The sequence below is a fragment of the Buteo buteo genome, chromosome 6, assembly GCF_964188355.1.
Source record: "Buteo buteo chromosome 6, bButBut1.hap1.1, whole genome shotgun sequence".
Classification (NCBI taxonomy): domain Eukaryota; kingdom Metazoa; phylum Chordata; class Aves; order Accipitriformes; family Accipitridae; genus Buteo; species Buteo buteo.
In genome coordinates this window covers 36905992-36928949 of record NC_134176.1, presented here as the reverse complement: position 1 = coordinate 36928949, position 22958 = coordinate 36905992, and the positions used below count along the sequence as shown (strand labels likewise).

Here is a 22958-nt window from a genome sequence, read left to right as displayed (position 1 = left end):
AGTAGCTCCTAATAGTGGGCTGAGATTATTGTGCAAAAGGGGAAAAAATCTCCACGGTGCTCATCCCACGGGCACTGATGCTTTTTGTTGCATAAAAGGTATAGGGAATAACTACATATCTTTCTCCACCTTTATGAAAGAAGAACTGTGGTACAGGGAAGTTAGGAGACCGGTTCAAGGCAACACAAGACTTCCCTGGTGAATTCAGGAGTCAGAATTCAGGTGAGAGTTTAGTCCCCGTGTTTCAGCTATGAGACCACCCATCTTCTCCTTTGGCAAGCATGAGTGGAAATGCACTCCTTCTGCCTTCCAGTGTCTGTGACCATGGCAGTTTCCAAGGAGGATTATGTTGCAATTGTTTTAGTTTTTCCATTTCTGCTCTTCTTTCACAAGTAGCCTATAAAAATCTGCACTGCTTTTGCATCCTCCTCATTCAGAGCTCCCTTACAAAGACGACCCTACTCTGATTTCTGACAAAACAACCTCTTGTAATTAGGAGTTTGTTATGACTGCTGCTGCAACCGGGCAGGGTTAGAGGAAGGAGGTGTCAGCAATGGCTCCTTGCATCCACCTGTCTCCACTTGCGGACACCGACTGTAAGCTTTCAGGGGCAGGGACCATCGCTTTCCACGGCTGTACGAGGCTTTGGCCTGTCAGTGCTTCCGACCACAGCCCTGATGATGCCCCCTTAGAATGCCTCTTTTCCGAAGACTTAAATAAGACGTATTCCTCACTTCAGTTTTTATGAGATTTTTAATGCTACGAGAAACAATGACATTTATTTTTCTGAAGTCTTTCTTCCTCAACCGCAAATAATACAAGTGCAAAAAACATCAGGAGGGTAATACCATCCACAGTTAGGGAAAGGCAGCGTTGGATCTCTACACTTCCTTTGACTCCAAGATGATGGAGTTTATTAAATCAGCTGATAGATTTTGATAAACCATGGCCGTGTTGTGATGACCTGCTTCTTGAGTATTTGTTTCCTTGTTCTCCAGGCAGTTTCATTTCTGTGTGTGCAATCACAGCACCCTCTACTGCCTCTTGCTTAACCTGCAAAGGGACAGCAAATGATTGTAAACTCTGAAAAGGACTTCTGGAGTGCCCAGACTCTCCGAGTAGCAAGTGTTGTTCTATATATGAAACAACACCCCCACGATGAGCACGATAACGCAAGAAGGTATTTCAGGTCTCTCTAGAATGCGGTCCTGAGCTCCTAAGCGAACAGCAGGAATTCCTCAGGGGCTCAAGCACCCATCGGCCTGAGAGCGGTTTTCCCCTGGTGTCTGGGTGTGAGGCGTTACCTTCCCCTTGTGTTACGTCCACGGAGGAGAAAGAAATCCATTTTCCTAGTGACAAACATGAAAAGGCGCTAGACCAAATGCTACTTCTGTGCGTCCCCAGACCAAATGGCCCGGGGCCGGACAGAAAACTCTCCCCTTTTCCAGAATCCGGCGGATCCAGAGCGGACGGCCCGCTCCAGTTCCGCCGTTTCACCGTGAAGCTAACGTGGCGGCCCGCCAGCCGCTCCCGCCGCGGGGGGACGCCGAGCCACACCGGCCCTGATCGACAGGGAGCCGGTCGGTCGGTCGGAGCTGCCCCGTGACCTCCCACCCCTGCGAGCCGTGCGGCGGCGCCCGGGCAAGCCTCCCCGCCGCTCGGGCAAGCCTCCCCGCCGCTCGGCGGCCCGCCGGCGCCCCGAGGCCTGCCCGCAGGCCGGTCCCGCACCCCGGGTGCCCGCCGCCGGGTTCCGCCCGGCCGCCGGGAGAACGGCCGCCTGGGGGAGGCGGCCGGGCGGCTGCCGGCGCGGCAGCGCGGCGCTTGAGGAGGGGCTGGAATCTCGGCGCCGCTCCTCCGGGCTGCGTGCGCGCCACTTGTTGGCCTCGGGAAAACCCCTGCCGTTAACGGGCAGCCGCGGGGCGGGTGTGTGTGGGGGGGTGTATAACGGCGGTGGCCGCACCGCCGGCCGGAGCGGAGCCCCGCGGGGCAGCCCTTCCCCGCCGGCCCGATCCGCCTCTCGGGTCAGGCACCGTCCGCTCCTGCCCCGGGGCAGCACGGCGGGACCGAGGGACGGCGCCGGGCACCGGCCGGGCCCGCGGGCCACGCCCCCTCACCCCGCCTTCGGCGCCGGGCCGGGGCGGGCGGCGGCTGCAGCGCGGGGCTGACGTGGCGCTCCCCGCCGCGGGGCGGGGCCTGGCCGCCGCGCCCCGCCCCCTCGGCGCGAGGCGCTCTCCGCCCGCTCCCTTCTCCTGGCGGCTGGGAGGGGTGGGGGAAGGGGGCGTTGCCGCGCGGGCGGGCGGGCCCGCCTCGTGCGCGCGCGCGTGCGCGCGCGGTGTTTCCGGCCGGCGGTGCAGGATGGTGCTGCTGGAGAGCGAGCAGGTGGGGGGGGGTCGGGTCTGCCCCGCCGGACCCCGGGCGGGAGCCGGGGACGTGGCCGCCCCCCCGGGGAGCCGGCTGGTCACCGGCCGCCTGGGGTGTGCCCCGGGCCGGCCGCCGTGGGAGGGAGGCTCCGCAAAGCCCCGGGTGCGCGCCAGGCCCGCGCAGGGCCGCCCCCTCCCCTCGCCTCGCCTCTGGCCCGGCGGCGCGGAAGCGAGCGCCGGTGTGCCCGGTGACTGGGGAGGGCGGGAGGGCAGGAACGGCGGGGCCGCCGTCGGTCTGGCGGGGGTCAGACCTCCTGTGCCGCAGGCGGAACGTCGGGCTGGGCCGCCCCTGGCCGGGAGCTCGGGTCCCACAGCCTCGGCGTGGGGGAGAGCGGGGGTTCTCCTTTCCTTGGCCCTTACTGCCGCGGAACCGGGGGGGCCCGGCCTGTGGTAGCGGCGCCGCCGGAGCGAGGCGGGGCCGCTCCCCGGGCAGCCGGTCGCCGGGCGGCACGGGGAGAGGAGATGGACGCCGCCGCGGTGGCCTCCAGCCAAGGACGGGGTCTCTTTCTCTTGCAGTTCCTGACAGAGCTCACCAGACTCTTTCAGAAGTGCAGAACGTCGGGGAGCGTTTTCATAACGCTGAAGAAATGTAAGTTTTAAGTCCTTTACTAGAGGAAAGAGGCGTTCACCTAAATCGAACTTAGTGTTGTTAGCATGTATTTTAAAAGACAGAGTTGTAATTCAGAGTGTCGGAAAACAAGAGTAAGTCGTAGGGACAAATCAGTCAGCTGCAGTGCTAATAACCTTGAAGTAAGAAAGACTATTTCAAACTGCAGGAAATATTGGGACTTTATAGTTATTGAAGAATAATTGGAAATCCTTAAGTGTCTATAGAAGGAGAATTCTAGCGTTGCTTCTGTATGCTTACGTTTCGCTGGTTTCTGGCTAGCTGGCACTACTTGAGAAGTTGAGTGTCCTGGGCTGCAGTTTGACATACATTTAAAACATACTGCTGCTGAAGCAGGCAGTTCATACAGTGTGTCAGGGCGAGGATTTACTTTTTTTTTTTTTTTTTTTCCTCGGCAGATGTAGTTTATGGAACAGATCCTTCTGGGGTTACAGAGGAAGGGGTTTGTGAACAATTTGGTAGCAATGTCAGTTCAGATGGCCTTAAATTCCAAGGTGTTCTCCTTGGAGATCTCCTCGTGAGCACCTTTTAACACCTCTTGTCAGGAGGAATCCGGTGATTTTAGTGAAATATGAACAAACATTCTCTGTCTTTCAATACAGATGATGGCCGAACAAAACCAGTCCCACGCAAAGGCCACGTAGAAAGTTTTGAACCAGCAGACAATAAGTGTCTTCTAAGAGCAACTGATGGAAAGAAGAAAATTAGCACAGTGGTAAGCGACAGCATTCGGTTAGAGAGATTAGTGGCCCTACTTGTCTTTTAGTTAATGCCCCATATTTTAAATGGTTTGTCTTTACATGAATTTCATGAGAGCTACCCTCTTAGTTCCAGAGAAACCATATGGTAGCTAAACACACAGCTGAAGTTGGGATGCTGATGTGTTACACTTACCTGAAGTCTTAATGCTCACACTCAGCTTTACAGATGGGACGGTAGTTTATACTTCTGCTCTGTGTGCTGGATTTTGCTTCAGAATGGTATTGCAGGACAGCAGAAAGGGACTCTGCCTGTTTTCAGCAACCTTGGCTGTTGTGTTTTGAGTCAAGTGAAATTGTGTAGAGGGAAGGGGGAAACTCCTTCTAGAGACATGGGCAGAAGGACACAGGGCAGGTATGGAACCTGCAAGTGTGAGGACAAATGGTGTGGCTCCAAGAAGAAAGGTGTTGCACACCTACAGTCAAGCCTCAGGTGACAAAGAGGTAGTTTCCCATAGGCCTCAATGGACTTACTGAAGGTTCTTACAACTCAGGAAATAACTGAATGTTCCCAGACTGTGAAACGGTAGGAAAGGGACCCTTGTTTCCTGGCAAGGATGTGTGAGCATGGGTACACTTTTCTGAGCCTTAATCTTAGCATACCTGTTTTTTTCCTCATTTACAGAGCTATTTGTATTTCAGGCAATGTTAACTAGAAGCTGAAAACCTGATGTGCGTTTACTTTGAATGAGAGATTGGGAAAGGCTTTAGCTGACTTTAGCTCTCCTCTGTGATGTAATGCAAGGAAAAATGTTACTTTGAGAAATAGTTGAGAGAATCCAGGCTGCAACATATTTGTATGGCCCTACAAGTAAACAAAACCTTCCTTAGAATGTTTCTTCACATTCTTCCCATTTGAAAACACACAGATTTGGGATGAATGGCCTCCAGAGGATTTTGTTAATTGAATAAGGAGTGCTTTCAGTTTTCCGAATCAGTGAAGTCCTACGACGTGTCAGTACAGCCTACCTACCACTGAATGTGATGAGTTGATCCAACTGCTGCTAAAAAGAGTAGATGGTCACTGCTGGGTTAAACATGTACTGATACTTGGTTTGTAACAGAAGCCAGTGTTTTCTTGGTTAACCTCCAGTGTTACTTTTGTAGGTGAGCTCAAAGGAAGTAAATAAATTCCAGATGGTAAGTTTTGTATGCCTTTTATCTTCATTTTCTGTAGGTATTGGGGATTGGTCAGTAGGAAGGACTGGACAGCTGTGAATGGGTTGGTTCATTGCTGAACTGCCACACAGATTAACTTTAGACTACCCATCTGTCTGCATTTGTTTAAAAAAGAAAAAAAACCCCAAGCTGTTGTAGTTCATCTAACTTTCTGCATTGGTTTAGGAACAATAGTTTCCCAGCGTAGGGTGTAAGAGCATGATTCTTTAACTGAGAAAATGCAGATACCTTTCCATTAGCAATATGTAAAATGTTACCTCTAGTATATTGTCACTGAAGTATTTGTTCTTTTAATGGTTCCAATTGTTGTTCCAGGCATATTCAAATTTGCTGAGAGCTAACATGGATGGCTTGAAGAAAAAAGACAAGAAAAGCAAAAACAAGAAGAGTAAAGCAACACAGTGATGGAACAGTGTCCTACCATCACTATATAACAGACTTGAGCCTTGCTCAAAGCAAAGTCCATTTCTTTTTGAGTTACCACTTGTCTTTGGCTTTCCTTCCAGCAGGATACTGGGATGCAATCAGTACTTTTGTTTAATCTGAGAGCAGAAGGTGCTTTCTAAGCATTGTTGTATGGCAGGAGTATTTACAGGGTTATACTGAAATAGCTTTACACTCAGCTGCCAACTAGTTTTGTACTTATACTACTGCTTGTTTTGTTATTATACAAGTGGGCAGTGTAAAAATCTGTTGTGGGGGGTGGGTAACACAGGGTGAAGACAATGTACTGTACCAGGAGCAAAGTAAGACTGGAGCAGGAGTCTCAGTGACAGATGCCCAGTTTTATAGAAAACCCTCAGTAGTACTAGGGAAAGTGGGTGCCAACATATTATCAGAAACACAGCTTTACTGTTTCTGTCTTATTTTGAGGGACATGTCTACATGATGCAGTGCAGATACCCCGAAGGCAGCCAACATAGTGCTTGAGCTCTTAGCAGAGCCAGGCAGCTGTGCCTTTGATCCATGCTGATCCAGCTGTGCTGACCCTGGCTCAGGGTGGGGGGGAGGGTAGGACTTTGCATCATGTTCACTTCAGACATGGCTTAAAAATGCTCATGTCACCTAAACTTTTTTTTTAAAGCTTCATCCTTCAGTATATTCAGGGATCTGAATTTCCCCATGTTTCACATCTTAAAGTAGCTCCTTCATATTAGCAGATGTAAAAGATGAATACTTAATTGTTCCTATTAAACACAATGAGAAATGGATTTGGTTGTAATGACTGCTGACTTGGACTTGTCTTGATGAATTGCTAGGAATGGTATGGTTATCTGTGCCTTTAGGACTGATTCCCTTGATCCTTTCTGTGGTGCTGTTAACAACTTTCACAGTTCTCAGAAGTTCTTGGGTTTGTCTTTCAAGTTACCTCTCTACCTATTTTAACTTTGCCCTCCTCTTTACTACAAAAAAAGGGCAGAAAAAAGTAAGTAGGTCTTTCTTAATGCAATGAGCCTGCAGTGCTCAAGGCAGTCATTTGAGTTAAAGAAACAGGGGTAAGCTGTTTAAACAGAAGGTACCAGCTGGGGAGGGAGGGTAAACACCAGTATAGTTCCAGAAATCCCTAACTTTTTTGCATATTCACTCCAGTATTACAAGTAGTTTGATATAAAATATAATGCATAGTTAACTATGGCTGCTGTAACTCAGCTTCACCTTTCCTGCTGGAGTTGTGTTACAGTTTAGCTTCAAGAAGATAATGACAAGATTCCCATCATTACTATGACTTTTAACTTCACATGGGTTGTTAGATTAAGTTTGAAGAAAGCTAGTTCAAAACTTTGGTTATGTATGTCTTTAGCACATGCAGTTACTGTTTCTCTTAAAAGTCTTAGGTTTAGGTCCTTTAGGTCTGAAACAAGTTTATTCTCCATTGGGTCTTATTTCATCTCCCAGGAAGCTGCTGCTTGGTTTGAATGCAAAAGTACAGGCATGACAAGTGTAGGCAGCCAGGCTTGCAACAACTCTCACAACTTCAAGTCTACCATCTTTTATATAGAAATTAAAACAGTAGGTTAAAAAACAAACAAACAACCCACAAAAAGCTTGTAATATGTATTTCAAGAAGCAACCTTTTATTACATAAAAAACCCTTCAAAAGTAGTTTAAAAGAGTTGAAGATAATTCATCCTCGCTAATCCTTGAACTGAGTTTCTCATTTCAGTACTACTGTTGCATGTTGACATAAAAGGCATTCTGAAACTGCATTTAAAAAAAAAATATTTTTACACCTGCACAGCTGGTATCTTTCATGACGTAAGGGACAAGAATTACATGATAATACGTATCTGTGGCTGTAGTCAGACTTGCTCCTTAATTGCCTATAAAACATTTATTTCCACTTTTTGACATAAATTTACAGTTTTATATTACAGATGAAATTCAATCTGGACCCATAAAAAGGCCTTAGTTGCCTGTCTTGCATTATTACAGCTTTTTGAAATTCCTTTTGACGAAATGCTGTTGTCTGTTAGTAAAAGCATCCCATAAAAGATGCTTTAAGCATTAAAACAAAACCTTATATTCATCTCTGTAACTGTACAGGATAAGCGCTGGAACCCTGCAGAGGGAAGGAAAAGAGAGAACTTTTAAGCTTTGAAACTGCAGGTTCAAAACCTACATTACCCATGGCAAATCTTAGCAATATGCTAACGGCAAAGATTCAGTAGAAAAGCAGTAAGTTGTAGTTCCTTTGGCTGCAACTGCAGTTTTCCCCTTAATTCTCTTTCCATTTATCTAGCCTGTTCAGTTTTCATTCAATGATCTGAAGGCTTATGGCTAAGCAGGCATCAAATGGGAAAGGAAGGCTTCATCAGGACTGCATTACCTTCCCACCCAATGTTGTATGGAATATTACTTGTATGTAGTAATTGTGTTCTGTTGCTCACAGCCTTGCAAGCCACAGGAAGAAAAAAAAAGTTTTACTTGATGTTTAGTTGCCTCAGTTAACATTAGCAAACCTGAAGCAATTTTGGTGCATCTCCAAGAAAAAGGAAAGTAAATTTTTAGTCTCATTTAAAGGTTAAGTAGTACCTTCAAGCTGAACATAGGTTTAAGAAAATACATTATAACAGAAACCCACAACAGGACATAAAATAACCCAGGTCTCACCTAACTGTACCAATACGTGCAACAGCTGAAAATTTGAGGCTTAGAACTAGATATGTCCAGGCTATCTGTTTAAGCCTTGCCAGAATCCAACAAGGAGGCTACGAGTTGAAAATAAATGTTTTTATTCTTAGAAAACACAAACGGGCTTTACTGTACATGTTGGGAAAGCATGCATCATGTTTGCTTAAAGCTGGACAGTCTATCAGCTCTGCCAGATTCCCATTGTATTCCTTCAAAGCAGGAGGAATTAAATGTGGTTGTGAGTTTTAAAAGGCAAGCTGAGTCTCTCCCATGAGAACAGAGGGTTACTATGTAGTAGAATAGCGGTATACCTGAATGTATATAGTTTTTTGCTATTCTGTTTTATGAACAAAGTAGCATATGAGATAACAGTGGGAATACATTTTTGAAAAGGCTTATAAAAATGAAGAAGGTGCATGACCAAGAATTTACATTTTGCCACAAGTGACGATTAGATAACCAATAAACTCTTCCCATAGTACTCCAGGTACTATACACATTTCCTGAATATTTTTTCCTCAGGGAGAGGGAAAGGGAAGAACAAATTAAGAGCAGCTTATTTAGTAAAGTTTGAATGCAGAAATAATTGAGATGTTTTATGTACCTGTAAGAGCTTAACAAATTTACCTCTTTTCCATTTTGATACTGTAAATTTCATCACAAATTGCTTGTAAATATGAACATCTCTGTTTTGGCCATCGTGACATCAGTTGTTTCACAGTAGCATCAAAAGCTTGTCTATCTCCATAAAACTAAGAAAAAGAAAATTGACAAGGAACTATGATACAGTCTTACATTCTCTCATGAAGGAAATACTTCTGATTGGATTCACTCTTCTGAACATCATATAATGTCAATGCTCCTTAATTAAACAGGTTTCAAACAAAATTCATATAAACGTGCAACTTGATTTTTTAAATTTTTTTTTTTTAAGAAAACGTATTAAGAACTTAGTGAACAGTTTCTTAATACATACTTTAGCAATAAAAAGGCATAAGCAATGAAAGGGGTGCTCAGTTTCACAATGCTGGATAGAATATAAGAACTGTGGTCTAAGGGTGGTCAAAAGTGAATGATGCAGGCTGATCATGTGCTTTTTTTTTTTTTTTTTTAAGTAAAAGGTGATAAACTATCTCCATGATTTGGACAAACTGGATGAACTTAAGTATTTCGAAAATATATTCAAATGTTTTACTGTGGTCTGATTACCAGACAAGCCCTGCTTCAGAGCAGTAGATGAATGGTATGAAAGTACTAAATCCACTTCCAGGCAGGATGCCATTCTTGAGTTTGGTTTTTTTGGGGGATGGGGGGGCATTTCTCTCTCTAGTAAGAACTTCTGCCTTTAAAACTACTGCTGTCATAGGAGGAAAGAAAAGAGCTTTGTCTTTCCCCCCCCCCCCCCAAGCAGTTTCTAAGTTGTTAAGAGGTGTCAACGTAATACTTATACATCCCCTTTTTATCTTGGCTTCACTAAGAGATGTTTCAGCTACTGTACTTGGAACAATTGCATCTGTATTTTGGATCCTCCTTCATTAACAGCTTCAAGGAACATCTTTGTTGAAACTGCTGTTAATGCTTATTGGTTTCTCAAAATGAACAGTAAGACTTAATTTCAGTTAACTATTCTTGGGGGAAAAAAACCCAGAGCTTTGGATTAGGACTTCCTAATGGTGTCTTGTGCAACAGGTGTTTGACAAAAAGATTTTTCTAACCTCAGTCAAGCTCCTTGGGTAAAAAAAATCCTTTCAAGTTTTAGAACCTAATTCAAACTCCTTGAAGGAGAAAAACTACACTGTAAATTTTACATTCCACTTCATTAGGAACAGAATTTATCATCTATTATTCAATTAGAGTTTTAACAACAATACTTGATTGCTTACCTCTAATGATAAGAAGTGTATCACAGTTGCTTTTGGCAGATCTACCTGTAAAAATATCATCAAGAAACCAATACTTAACAGTTCTTCTGTTATCAGTTTGCCAACTAGAGATTAGCTATATTGAAAGGAGTCAGACTTCTTGATTTCCAAAGAAGCACTCGTGCTGACAGAATTGGGAATTTGCCAAGGTTTTAAGCATTTTAAACAAACTGTTCATGACAGATTCTGTTATGGAAAGTTCCAAACAGGCGTAGGCAAATAGGCAGTATGTTTCCTGAAAAGCATATACCATTTTAAAGTCCTTTGTGACATGGTCAGCAAAGTCTAAAAGCTATATACAAACAAAAGCTATGTTGGTTTAAATGTAAAAGCAAATCTAGCAGAACAAGTTACCAGATCTACAGTAGTTAGCATAAGTACAGCTTAAGAATTTATAACTAAATGCTTGTTAGGTTTTGTTCTATGCAACTCTCCAATACACACAGTTTGAGATACTTTTCAAGTATTAAGGAACCATGCCATAGGTCTTATTTAATCAGAAGTTTGGTTCATTTGGTATCTCTAAAGTAAGGCTATTGGCAGTAGTTTGTTCCAGATAGCAACTGCATCATCCAATTCAATTAAGAGATTTGAAATTAATTCAGGCTTCTGCCAAATACTTACTGCTAAAATCTCAATCTCACTTGTTTTCTGTTGCAGGCTAGAAATGAATGTCTGAAGTCTTGTTTGCACCTGGCAGCAAAAGATGGGCAAATGTAAAATACACTGCTTCTGTGACACAGGTTAGGAGCATGTATTTTCTACTTCATAGATGATGAGAACAGAAGAGGCTGCTTCTAACACAAGATGTAGAACTACATCATATTAAAACTAAAATTCACATTTAACAGAATTTTCAGTAACAAGTCCACAATAATTCTCGATGAGGAGACGGGGTCTAAGCCACTCTTGTAGGAATGATAAAGACTTGCTAATACTGGTACTGTACTAAAGCAGATAGAACTGCATGTTACAATGTTAATTCTCACATATGTAGTAAAAACTACCTTTCTGTTTCTGGGTGTTAGGTAACTTTTCAGAGGAACATGAGAATCTGTGACTGGATACAGTGAATCATCTTTAGCTGAAGAAGGATGAGTGATTTGAAAGCCAAACCAAAGTACAGGTCATGCCTTGTAACACTTTTTTGCAGAGCAAGCTAGTAATCCTGCAAAGGTAGCACTTTACAAGTGTAGTTGCAGCCTTGCACTATGTTGTCTTTTGTATCTTGCAAAGATGCTTTTATATATTAAAAACCTGAAAACAGCAAGTCTGTTTAGCTCAACGCTCAGAGAATAACATCCAGTTCTTTATTTGGGTTCTGAGAACTATTTATAGGCAGAATTTTTTTGTTGCACACCCAAATTTGGACTGAAAAGGGGTAAGATTACAGTTCTGTTTTACCATGTACTCTAAATATCTTGAAGCCAATAATCCTAAATGGGCAAACTCTGACATTTGTTGCTAGCATAATTTAATCTTTTCTACATTATTGTAATATCACATTTTAGGCAGGGTTGTGGGTTTGTTTTTTTTTTTTGTTGGGGTTTTTGGTTTTGTATTTTTTAAATCTGCGATTATTTCTTAGGCCCTTAGTTTGAGACAACATAATGAAATACACAGAGTATCTGTTACAAACATATTACAAATTAAAAGTATGCTGAACTTGCACCTTTAACACACTTCAGCATTTATACAAAAAAGGAAAATTCCAGAAACACAGTCCCTACTAAAATAAGATTTCTAATATGTATGTACAATGATGGCTGAGCCACAATGTCACAGATAATTCCCAAGACCCAAAATGTTAAAAAACGGTAGTCTTTGCCTTCAAACTTTTGTGTTGTTCATCGTCTTGTTTTATGAATAAAGAACAAACAGGATGTATTTTTGTAAGTTAGGTGATAGTGAAAATATGAATTCTACCATTCCTTCACTTCTAAGGATCACTTCTTAATACTTATTTGATGTGTGTGTACCTGAATTTCTTGACGACGCCTGGCACTGGCAGATAATTTTTCAGGAGCTATAACACTAACATTAGGCACAAGAGTTCCATGTGATTCAAATACACCTAAAATGCAAACATATAGTTTTAGATTATATTCTTTCTTTATACAAGAAGTAGCAAGAAATAGAAAATTTATAAATATTAATAAGCTAAGATCTGTATAGTGTAGGTTTTGAAAAGCTGCAAAACACCCCCAGAGTCAGTTAAGTAAATAGGATAGTGAAAATGTGCATGTAAATTCTCAAACGCTCACTTATGACTTTGAAGGACTGGTTGGTAAGACTAAGAAATTTGGTATTTTACATCAGTGTTCCCTGAAACTAATAGAGGAATGTAGCATACCTAACACCAAAAAAAGAAAAGCTGTTACAAGAATGAGGCAACTATTTAATGCTCTGTCCCTTAGCAGAGTTAATGACAAAACAAACAATAAACCCCAGCTCCCCCAAATAACAATAAATTTTGAAATGGCTTATTTTGACATCCAAATTGCCACTTCTGGTAAGCACAAACACACAAAAACCCCAAACCAAGTTAAGCATGGCCACCTCTCTCCCTCACTGTTATGCAAGGGCAGGGGGGAGTGGGGGGGCGGGCAGGATGTGTTTCTTTAAAAACAACCACCACCGCTACCACACACTGTATCAGTACCTAATAAAATAATTACCAAAAATGCCAAACTTTATCCACACAACAAGTATTTAATATTATTCTTTATATGCAAACTTCTATTATCAGACTAAGGAGTGCAAATCTGTAGCTAGAAATGTAAAGGCATTTTCATTTGAAGAAAGAAAATCTTAGTAGAACAGTAGGTCAATGTACATGGGTCACAACACTGCAACAATCACAGGTTATTTTTCATCAAGATGACATTTAATTTCTCCTCAGCTAGGAAATGTTCATGGTTTTTGGTTTTTTCCCCATCCTGAATCACTGCATCAATGAATGCTTGTATGGGGAATGCTCTGTCTATTGGTCTGAGCACTCATTTTGTTAGTTTGGAGAAAGTTTCAGTTTTAGATCACTTGGAACAAGATTTGAGATTAGGAGGAAATGTCTCTAACCATAGGCAATGCTAGAAAACATTTTCTTTCTCTGACTCTGGTAATGCTTTTAAAATTTATGTTCCAGCAATATTTTCTTATAAAACAGTTTTTAAGCAGAAACAGAAATGGTTTGTATATTCTATAACTACAAATTAAATACCTGAAATATTAGTAAATGATCCCTTTTGATTTGGTACTGAAAGATTATCTGAGGTTTCTCTAAAAATAAACAGACAGTTAGGGAAACAAATTTACAGTAACAAAGAAATACTGTAATAAGACATGGTTTCAGATTATCATACAAACACACTTATTTCATTCCAACAGATAAAGAAATTTATGGATACTTCCCAGCACATATCTGCAGATTAAATTCTGTTCTGGAACAGACAGGAAATCATACAACATTACATTACAAAATCAGATCTAGAAGCATTCTTTGTGTGTCCTACAGATAAAAAAACCAATGTGCTCCCCACCACGCAAGAGTGATTTAGATCCTAATACTAGAAGATATTATGCGAATATTATCTCTAAATTATTAATTTAATCTACAACTTCTTACAGGTTTCTGTGAGATAATACTAAAGTATCAAAATAATATTTATACTTAAGATCACACCTACTCAAAGAAGCTTTCAATAATTAGTTTGGATCCCTTTACTTTCCACATTCATGATTCATTAACAAATAAATTTGCCGGTGTTAATACAATCATAGTTATTGCATTTCTTTGTTTAGTATTACCAAATCCAGGTTTTTCTATAATCTGTTCTCAGGATCTAAAAATTATTTAAAAAGAATGATTTTCTTTCACAGCTTCTGGTAGATCCTGTAGATTTGTCACAAAAGACATGAAAATCAGGTTAGTTGCAAAGTTAAATGCCAAGACTGGCTGAGGCCAGAAAAAGGAGAAGGAAGAAAAAAAGGGTAGCAGAAGTCAACCACCTGCACAAACTACTGCTCGAGTTAAGCACTTCCCAGCTTAACTATTTCCTTTATTGTTAACTCTTTTCAGAAATACTACAGATGTCAAATCTGTTAGCTTCTGAACTCTAGTTTGTGTGACTAAACCATGTCTGTTCCTGCTTCCAGTACGTACATACATATATACCTATGTACACACATATGAATATATATAGACGTGTGTATAATTATACATTTACAAAGGGATATGTGTGAGTAACAGCTATTGCACACAGGTGTGACTGTAGCCTCTCCTGTGATGTCTGTACTAACTTCTATTAGTGACAAAAAATAGTAATTTCAACAAAGACAGGATGATGCGGTGTTGCTGTGTATCCCGAGTCTTTGCCAGGTGTTACTTTCATTTGTGCCAGCCAAAGTGTACATATAGGTGTGCTACAATTACACCTTCATTTTTACCATATCAACACTGCCTCAGAATGAAAGGGATTTACTGCTTTAATTCTTTGATTACACAGTACATCAATGTAATGGACTTCTGGTCAGTATCAGGGACTTGCAGGCAGTGCTGCCATACAAACAATTCTGGTGTTCTAGTAGCATATGAGCTGGATAACCACATAGTCTTTTAATTTACGAAGCACTATGGATGTTTGAATGTAACAGCAGCTAGGGAAATCAGTCTCTTAGTCTCAATAAAATTCTATAACCAAGCCCTTTGCTTTCTTTTCCCCTCAAAAGGGGATTCAGCAAAGCTCTTTATCAAATAAAATCAAGATTTAACTAAGCATGTCTTAAAATTATTTCATTAAAACAAACATACATTCACTTCTGATTTTGACTATTCATGTTGACATGTTACGCTACTTACCTACTACATCTTTCGTCACAGATTTTAATTTTCAGTTTCTGGATCAGGTGATCTATTAAGTCAGATTCTAAAATCCTTTTCTCCGTCTGTCTGTCTTTCTCAAAGGATTTCACCTATGATGTAGTTCAGTGGTTCTTAAGATTGTTGATTCTTAAAATGGCATATGAATAAACTTATCAAATTTGATCAAAACCAAACTGGATTATTCACCCGTTAAAGGTGAAGCAGTCAAAGGTAGGAAGCTATCATCACTACTGATCAATCACTGCCAATTAAATCTTTGATTAGATTTTTGTGGTTTTTTTTTTTTCAACCAGCTAATTTCTTCTGCATTCCCAAAGCTTAAACTAGCTTGGCTACTTGTATTTAATATATGATAATTAATTTTTTAACAGAATGGTTTATAGGTGCAAATACCATATTAATAATAGCTTATTTGGTTTGGGGCTTTTTTTTTTTTTTAAGTTAAGGAACTGTGTTAGAATAAGGCTTGCCTTTCAGTTTGCAAAAGTTAGACTCAAACATTCAAAACTTAGAATATCTGCTCCATCTTTACTGGGAAGAGATTAATCAGTAACAACACCATTCACCTCATTAGCATGTTCTTTGTTGGTTTTGCTTCAATAAAGCATGTTTAAAAGAACGCTCTGTAATAGTCTTGTGAAAGACATTGATATATCGCATTCTCATCATCCAAATCTACTTGTTCATACAGCTATTGCAGTGATTTGCTATCTGTGTTACAATGACAAGGAAAGTGAATAACAAGTGAAAAACATTTCAGTAATGCACATTGGCTAGGTAACATGGCCATGCTAGATGCTGTCAAATAGTTACTTTTTTCCAAAGAATAAATATGTATTCAACGAATAATGATCTCTTGCCTTATGATCCAGAATCAAGAATATTTTAAAACTTCTAACTTCTAAAAAGGTACCAGAACCACAGGCTGCAGAGCACAGAAGGTGGTAATTCATGTTGTGACACAGCCTAGTCTTTAAATCTTAACCTTAGCTTACTTACAGAGATGAGTGTGGTTCAGACTCTGCCTGTTTGATCTACATGGATTTTTTTAGATTTATGTTTTGGTTATATTTGTTTTGTGACATGGAAAGCTGCCAACTGGAAAGATCACAGAGTCAACTAATTCCTTTCATAGATTCAAAGAAATCAGAGACAACAGAAACCTTTTTCCATGTAAAGACACCAATCACTCAAAGTCAAGCAATGTTTGCACTAATTTCTGGACTACTCCTAGAGGAAAGGAGGTCTGTAAATAACAGTGTTACAGAGGGATAAAAAGGAGGCTGCTGCTTCAGAACTTTCTACTACTTAGCAACTGAAACTGTATTTACCTGAATTCCATCTACTTAAATACTTCATTAAAAATAATCATGATCTTAAAAACCAAAGAAATATAGAACAACAGATTATAAATCTGAAACACCATCAAGTGTCCTCTCATCCCACACTTACCTTCACATGACTTCCTTCTTTATCTGACACAAGAGCCACATATGTAATCCCAGAGCATCTGCAATATTCCTGCAGTTCTTCCTGGGACTAAAATGGAACAAAGGAAGGGGAATGGGATAGAAATTTGACAGATTATAAAATGATGACTTAAGTAATCAAAGTCTCCTGCCCTTAATTAAAATAACTCGATATGCAGCAGTTACAATGATTATATAAGTTTCTGAGATAACTTTATTAACAAGTCCAGGAGGTAAAACTTCATTATGCATGTATTTATCCACCCAATGCTCCTTAGAAATTGAAATCTAGGTCTACACTAGACAGAGAGAATGCTTAGGCCCTGCAGTCCTAGTTCCCACATGGAAGGGCTGGCTGGATCTAGAAGTGCAGGGTCTACATAACTGTAAAAATGTGCAATGTAACATCAGTCAAACAGTTACCACCCCACTGTCTGCAACTTTCAGTAATAGCTCAGTCCTGCATGACTGGTACTCTTGTCATGAAGGCTGACTCCAGCTGGGTTTCATGTAAACCTGAGGCTGACTTGCATCATTCTCAGTGCTGAGCTTACTGAAGGGCTTGCTAGGCTGACTTAGCAGTGGGTTGCAGGACAGCATTACACAGAGGTAAGAACTACCCAAATCTTCATTCCTTAAGAATCACAAAAAGAAGAGAAGCCAGGGTGATCATATAAAAAGCATAATGATATGTGGGTTTTTTTTCAATTCTGAGGGATCGAAGCCATCAGAAATGTTATGGCAAAAGTTTACAAAAAATTCATGCAATTAAGTGGGTGAGCTCAAAACTGTCTGCTCTGCAGCACATAACTCAGAATTGGCAAGTGCACAGTGTTTCTTTTGATAGTCACCAACTACCATACTTAAAAGGTGAGCCAGACTCATAATCCTGAGGTAACTGCCACCACTGTTGAAAGGGACTTCAGCATTGCCATGCAGCTCACTACTCCAGTGAGGCAGTAGTGGCTAAAGGGTCTGCTTGGTTTCAACTGGAGAAAAAAGGGCACAATTCAGCTTGCCACTTTCTCTCCCTCCTACATACATCTCTCCAGGAACTACAGGGGGACCCCACAGCATATCTAGTAGCTCAGTTTACTAAACTGTTTTTCTGCCAGTAGAATGATGTCAATATTCCCTCTGTACCTGATAGTCTTCAGCCATCTGGATATATTTAAAAGTCGATGCTACTGTTCTGTTCCAGACATGCCCTTTATTAAGGATTAACTCATCAATTCAGGGATCCCACCTGCAGCCCTCACTGAAAGGAAAATTTATTGCCTTCACTGGTACAAAATACGCTTCTGCTTTGAAGCATCCTCACTTCACTTAATTGGAGCTAACTGGCCTCATTTAAAATTCATTATGCGACTTTCCCCCTTGATTTCAATAGGCCTTGGACTCCACACTGAAGTGTATAATCGGGGAAGGTCACTTTATTCCTCTGTGCTCTGAGGAGTGCATAAAGATCCTTCATCACACTTTTAGATACTCTGGGAGATAGAGAGGAAGAATGCTGCAAGGCCAGTGAGACTTTAACATCATTGTACCTGAATAGCACCCTACACGCTCAGTTTTATGATTCTGTAAGTCAATAAAAAACAGAAAAAATTGAAAAAGGATGGTCTCAGGCTGCACTGATCTTGAAGAACAACAATATAGTTAACACACGAGATAGAATTTCTACCTGGGACCAGTCATACATTATTTCAGCTGGAATTCCTACAGTCCAGAGCTTCTGAACAATATTGACAGCTCTACCCATTGACATCTGACCAACACTTACAACCAGCAGGTCACATGAGCTGACAGAAACCTGAAAGGAAAGTAAAAACAAGGGCGACAGTATTAGCCACAAGACCACCTCTTCCCTTTCATAATGCGGTTAAAATAACAAGGATAAACATACTAATGTCTTTCAAAATGCATCAAGCTGAACAAAAGGGGTTAAATCCACCTCTTTTTAGAGCCACAATCTACCTAAGCATGTTTGAAAGTCACTGAAGCTCAATCTTTGATGAAAAGCATCTGCACAGCCTCAGCTTGCAAAGTATGTTAGCCTATTCTGTTCTTTACTTCCCACTCTGCTTAGCAATGTTCATTTATTCCTATAAAAGTTAATAAAATACACATTCCACAACCAAGTGAAGTTGTGTGACACTGTACAAAGTAGTCCATTTTCTGAAGTTTTTTATTTTACTAAATAATTTAATGTAGAGAAACACAGAAGAAAACAGGTCATCTCAATGACCGCTGTCTATTTCAGTATAGTATTATTTTGGAACACATCTGAACATCTCATTTTTTGCCCATCTGTGGCTACAATTAGGTTACTGAACTGCCAGGAGTAAACAAATTAACAAACCCCCCCACCTCCCAAAAAACAGACTTACAGAATCCTCCACACTGGAAACAGCAGCAGTTATTTTATCTATAGCTACGCTGACTCCAACAGCTGAAGGAATTGGTCCTACCATCTGCGGCCCTCTAAACTGTGGAATCTCAAAACAAGACACAAACAAAATGTAAGACCCAAATAGTTATCTTTGCAAAATTTCAAAAAGGTTTTTAATTTTTTCATGGTTTTTAAAAAAAATCTGAATTCATTAAAAGAGATGAGCACATACCAGATGATCATATCTACCCCCTGCAGCAAGAATTTCAGGCACAGTTCTTTGTCTTCTTTTGATGTATGCTATAAACTGAAAGATAATACCATTGTGCTGCTGTATTTTGTAAACTAGTCCCAGATTTATAGAAACCTGTAAAATAAAAATGAGTATATGTACAAGACCTTTACCAATATTACTGGTTAATATAATTAATTTCCTATTAGCAGTATGGATTGAAAACACTGTTCTCACATAAGGAAGACATACAGAAACACTCCTTATCTCCAAAAATTTAAAATACAATTAAAAATAAGGAAATGATACTTTAATCTTAAAGTATCCCAAGAGACCTATAGCACAAAACCCAGACAGCAAGCCTCAAGGAAGGAGGAGGGGAGGTATTTAGTAGTCATCAGCTTTCTGTATTTTTAAAAATATTTATAGTTTGTTTCAAAACTTTAAAAATTCCTTTATGCTCTAGGTAATGCCTTCAATCTTGGCTGGGGGGAAAAAAAAAAAAAGTCTGTGCGTCATTGGATAGAAACTAAGCCGGAGACTTCTGACTGGAAGAGGTCTCATTCTTAAAATGAGTCTTAAAAAAAAAATAATTTTAAAAGTAAATAAATTTTAAAAAAAATCAATGCCAGTATTATTACTTGCTGTCAAAAGACACTTTGCTGTGCCTTTCTATTCTGAAATATCATTACTTCGTTTCCTGGAAAATTACAAGGCCCAGCAGCCTATAAATCCATTAATTTATTAGCAGATTATTTTACAAACCTGAAGTTTTATTCCAAGTTGCTTCAACAGACCAATGATTTCCTCTAAATCCTTCATGCCGTGCTTCAACAGCTGAGTGACACCTGGCTTTTGTTTTATCATTGTGTTTAAAAATGGAAATACATTACTTGCTTCTCCCTTCTGCTCAATGAATCTGTAGAGTCGAGAAAGCTAAAACCAAAAATCAAATAAAAAACATAGGTAGCACCACTGATAGTGCTCATAATAGGTCACATCTAAAAAACCAAAAAAAAAAAATAAAAAAAATTAAATTTGACTTAGTGTGAGTAAAATATCTGCCTTTTTTGCTCATTTTGCCCAGCAGCCTGTTTTTACCTAGCGAGCTGAGGAAAGGAATGGACAGGCACAAGTCTCATCAGGCTGTCCAGAAGTTAACCTCAACTCTTTATGCACATTCACTGTTATTTGCAGACATTTTTTTTTTTTAAAGTTTCTCTCAGTTTGTTTTACTAAATACCACTGTACAGTATTCCATTTACCCTTTTACTGTTTCCACAGTCTGAAAAATATATTTAGAAGTAAAAAGAAACTTGGACAGTTGCAATACGGACTTCCAGAGAGAACAGAGAACAAAATCAGACCACTTTCAAAGAGACTGATCTATTCTGAACAGCAGATGTAACAGATTATTTTTCTTACTTTGGCTGATTAAATTGCAAAGTAATTAAATGTTACTGACTTATAGCAAGTTACACAGAAATTAACATTGAATTAAAATTACTTACACTATTCGATGTGAGAGAAAGATTACAGAATTTGGCTTCTACTTCTCTTTTAGTTAGCTTTTCAGTCTACAAGAGAAACAGATTCAAACATATTCAACAACTGAGTTACCAAAAAATATTACTATTGATAAGAATTAAAACACAACCTCCCAATACCTTTAATTAAAGGTTGCATTTACAAACTGCAATAATAGAACAAAAATAATAACACATTTTCCACCAATCTTGTAGTGAGGCCACATTTGGCTTGGTTTCAAGCAGCAACAAAAAGTATAGAAATAACAACTTTGCTGAAAAGCACTTCTGCATAGATATTGAAATGCTTACGTAAATTAATAAACAACAAAAAAAGAATAAAGGAAATAAAAAGGGCATTTTGTTGGGATTTAAACACTACCTTAATTATTCAAATGAATTTAATCTATTTTCTCTGCTGATAATAAGGTAGAAAAGACCAACATGGTATCAAGATACATTGTAAAGTTTTTATTGAGTACCCTACCAGTTCTTAATTATACAGGTGAATAATTCTCTCATAAATACACATTTAAAAATCATCTTAAAACATCCCAATCCAGTAGTAACAGAAAAGGAATTTAACTGAGTTTACAGCCCAAAGACAGTCAGCCTTTTTATATATCAACAGAATATTCCTTGTTATGCTGGCAACGGGCTGTTACTCATTTTTAGAGAAAGCTCCACAAAATAAGATACTCTACAGTGATGATGACAGAGATTAGATTAATAACTAGTATCTTACCACAGCATCATACAGAATGATATAAACTTGATTAAGTTTATCCTCTGGTATCCCACAGTGCAAAAGTATAGCTTTCAGTAAGGCAGTGTGGTTCAAGTAAATACTGTACTTTCTTTCCTAATGAAGGGTAAAGAAAAAATAAAGAGAAAAAAAAAAAAAGTTTTACTTGCGTTCCATTTTGCTTAAAAAAAAAAAAAAAAGAAAAATTTCCTAACAGCTCAAAAATGACTTCAGACCTCTCCTTCCACCACCCTACCTTCCCTCTATAACCAAAGAATGGCAAGACTTGTCCCATTCTACAATAATGACTGCCTGACAGAAGGAAGATGTTACTTTAATGGCACTGTAAGGATTTAATTAATACTTCCTTTGCACACAAACCTATGCTTCATTTTAAGTTTACCTATGAAACGTATTTTTCATTTAAATGACAGTGTTCTGTAACTGACTATAGATAAAACGTGAAAAAGTTCTGTACTTGTTAAGGTTAAAGGAACTATCCTTTTTAAATACATTAGACTAAAGATTTACTTAGATTCAAATTTTAGGATGGAAAAGAGAGCAAAGGGGATGATTAGAGAATCTACCTGTAGCACTGAAAACTCTTGAATGATTTCTGAAATGGCATAAATTGTTTCTGCTATAGGCAAAAAGCTATTTCCAGTAGATGTAATGATGTCAAATGCACATTCTAGGAGTTCTTTGGGATGACAGCGGTCTAACTTTCGAGGTCTGAAAACTCGCTCTATACAGTATCTAAAGGAAACATTAAAGAACAAATCAGCATCTTCAGTGGTTACTGTCCTGAAGCGTGGCATCTGTGCAAAACATCATCTCTATGTCCCTTACCTTTTCAAGTTTGATATGTTATTTCTAGCTACAAATCTTGCAAAAGGAATCTGCAAAACAAAATACATGACCACTGTTGAAACAAAAGATTCAGTCTGACTAGGCTCTGAAACTGGAGATGAATTACTACTGTGCAGTAACACTTGTACTCTCACGTGTTATAATGCCTTAAGTATTTGCCATAGCCAAGTAGTATTAATCTAATCATCCTTGCTGCAAGTTTTAAATAAAAACATCTCCCCCCGCCGAGTTTCTAGAAGAGCTTGGAGGGGGACACAAGGACATTTCTTAAGTTACCCTAATGCATGCAAAATGCATCATAAATTGACTATGAGCATATTAAAACATACAAGCAGGTATTTTACTGTTTACATAAAGAAATAAAGGAGTATTTTTTAATAAATCTTTGGTCAACACATTTTCCAAAACAAGCAATTCCAACGGAAAGATCTATTTTGTAGATCCTGCACAAATCCTTAACTGTGAATCATATTATATAGCTTGATGTTATAAATGCAAAGGAAGGGTGAGTCAAACTGACCTTAAATTAATGAAATAGAATATAAAAAGTCAGGTTCTTTAACCATCAATAATAAACAAAAGATAACACTTAAGCATTTATGTGTTAAATTAAGTGCAAGGTAATTAGGCCAACATTGCATATAATTGGGTATTACTGAGGAATCCAGACAGTAAAATCTGAACTGTGCAAACAGCAGTTCCTCTCAAGAGTAGAAGGACCTTTGACAACATCTGTTTGAGGAACATAAAACTGGACAGACTGTTACCCACATTCTCTATGAAGACATATAAATATAAGAAAG

The 22958-nt window shown here is 39.7% G+C and overlaps 2 protein-coding genes and 1 long non-coding RNA gene across 15 annotated transcripts in view; 2 read left to right on the top strand and 1 right to left on the bottom strand.

Moving 5' to 3' along the window:
- Window positions 1-2285: 2285 nt before the first annotated feature.
- On the top strand, window positions 2286-6196 carry SRP14 (signal recognition particle 14). Its single transcript, XM_075030420.1, has 5 exons — window positions 2286-2379; window positions 2937-3009; window positions 3651-3763; window positions 4914-4946; window positions 5301-6196. The coding sequence occupies exons 1-5, from the start codon at window positions 2356-2358 to the stop codon at window positions 5388-5390; spliced, it is 333 nt and encodes a 110-aa protein (XP_074886521.1). The 5' UTR covers window positions 2286-2355; the 3' UTR covers window positions 5391-6196.
- Window positions 6197-7037: 841 nt separating this feature from the next.
- The window catches only part of EIF2AK4 (eukaryotic translation initiation factor 2 alpha kinase 4), a 40730-nt gene continuing 24809 nt past the window's right edge, over window positions 7038-22958 (bottom strand). For 2 of the 13 annotated variants that reach the window (XM_075030418.1, XM_075030419.1), the window contains 16 exons: window positions 22135-22184; window positions 21873-22041; window positions 21286-21402; window positions 20526-20591; window positions 19780-19950; window positions 19015-19149; window positions 18781-18888; window positions 18075-18203; window positions 16374-16460; window positions 14898-15010; window positions 13260-13318; window positions 12019-12113; window positions 10664-10732; window positions 10001-10045; window positions 8745-8869; window positions 7038-7545 (listed from right to left, as the gene is read on the bottom strand). In XM_075030418.1, the coding sequence (XP_074886519.1) occupies window positions 7491-7545; window positions 8745-8869; window positions 10001-10045; window positions 10664-10732; window positions 12019-12113; window positions 13260-13318; window positions 14898-15010; window positions 16374-16460; window positions 18075-18203; window positions 18781-18888; window positions 19015-19149; window positions 19780-19950; window positions 20526-20591; window positions 21286-21402; window positions 21873-22041; window positions 22135-22184 (1593 nt within the window). In that variant the 3' untranslated portion in view covers window positions 7038-7490. Of the gene's footprint in view, window positions 7546-8744; window positions 8870-10000; window positions 10046-10663; window positions 10733-12018; window positions 12114-13259; window positions 15048-16373; window positions 16461-18074; window positions 18204-18780; window positions 18889-19014; window positions 19150-19779; window positions 19951-20525; window positions 20592-21285; window positions 21403-21872; window positions 22042-22134; window positions 22185-22958 lie in introns of those variants that run through there. The other 11 variants (XR_012650754.1, XR_012650755.1, XR_012650756.1 and 8 more) reach the window with 11 other exon arrangements.
- On the top strand, window positions 10052-11324 carry LOC142032161 (uncharacterized). The gene is made up of 2 exons (XR_012650767.1): window positions 10052-10782; window positions 11068-11324. It is a non-coding gene; the product is annotated as an uncharacterized LOC142032161 (long non-coding RNA).

What these genes read in the sequence shown, in the direction of transcription:
- SRP14 (XM_075030420.1), top strand. Translation starts at nt 2,356, where the DNA reads ATGGTGCTGCTGGAGAGCGAGCAG. An exon ending in TGCTGCTGGAGAGCGAGCAG is followed by an intron (nt 2,380 to 2,936) that starts GTGGGGGGGGGT and finishes TTTCTCTTGCAG; the next exon opens with TTCCTGACAGAGCTCACCAG. An exon ending in TTTCATAACGCTGAAGAAAT is followed by an intron (nt 3,010 to 3,650) that starts GTAAGTTTTAAG and finishes CTTTCAATACAG; the next exon opens with ATGATGGCCGAACAAAACCA.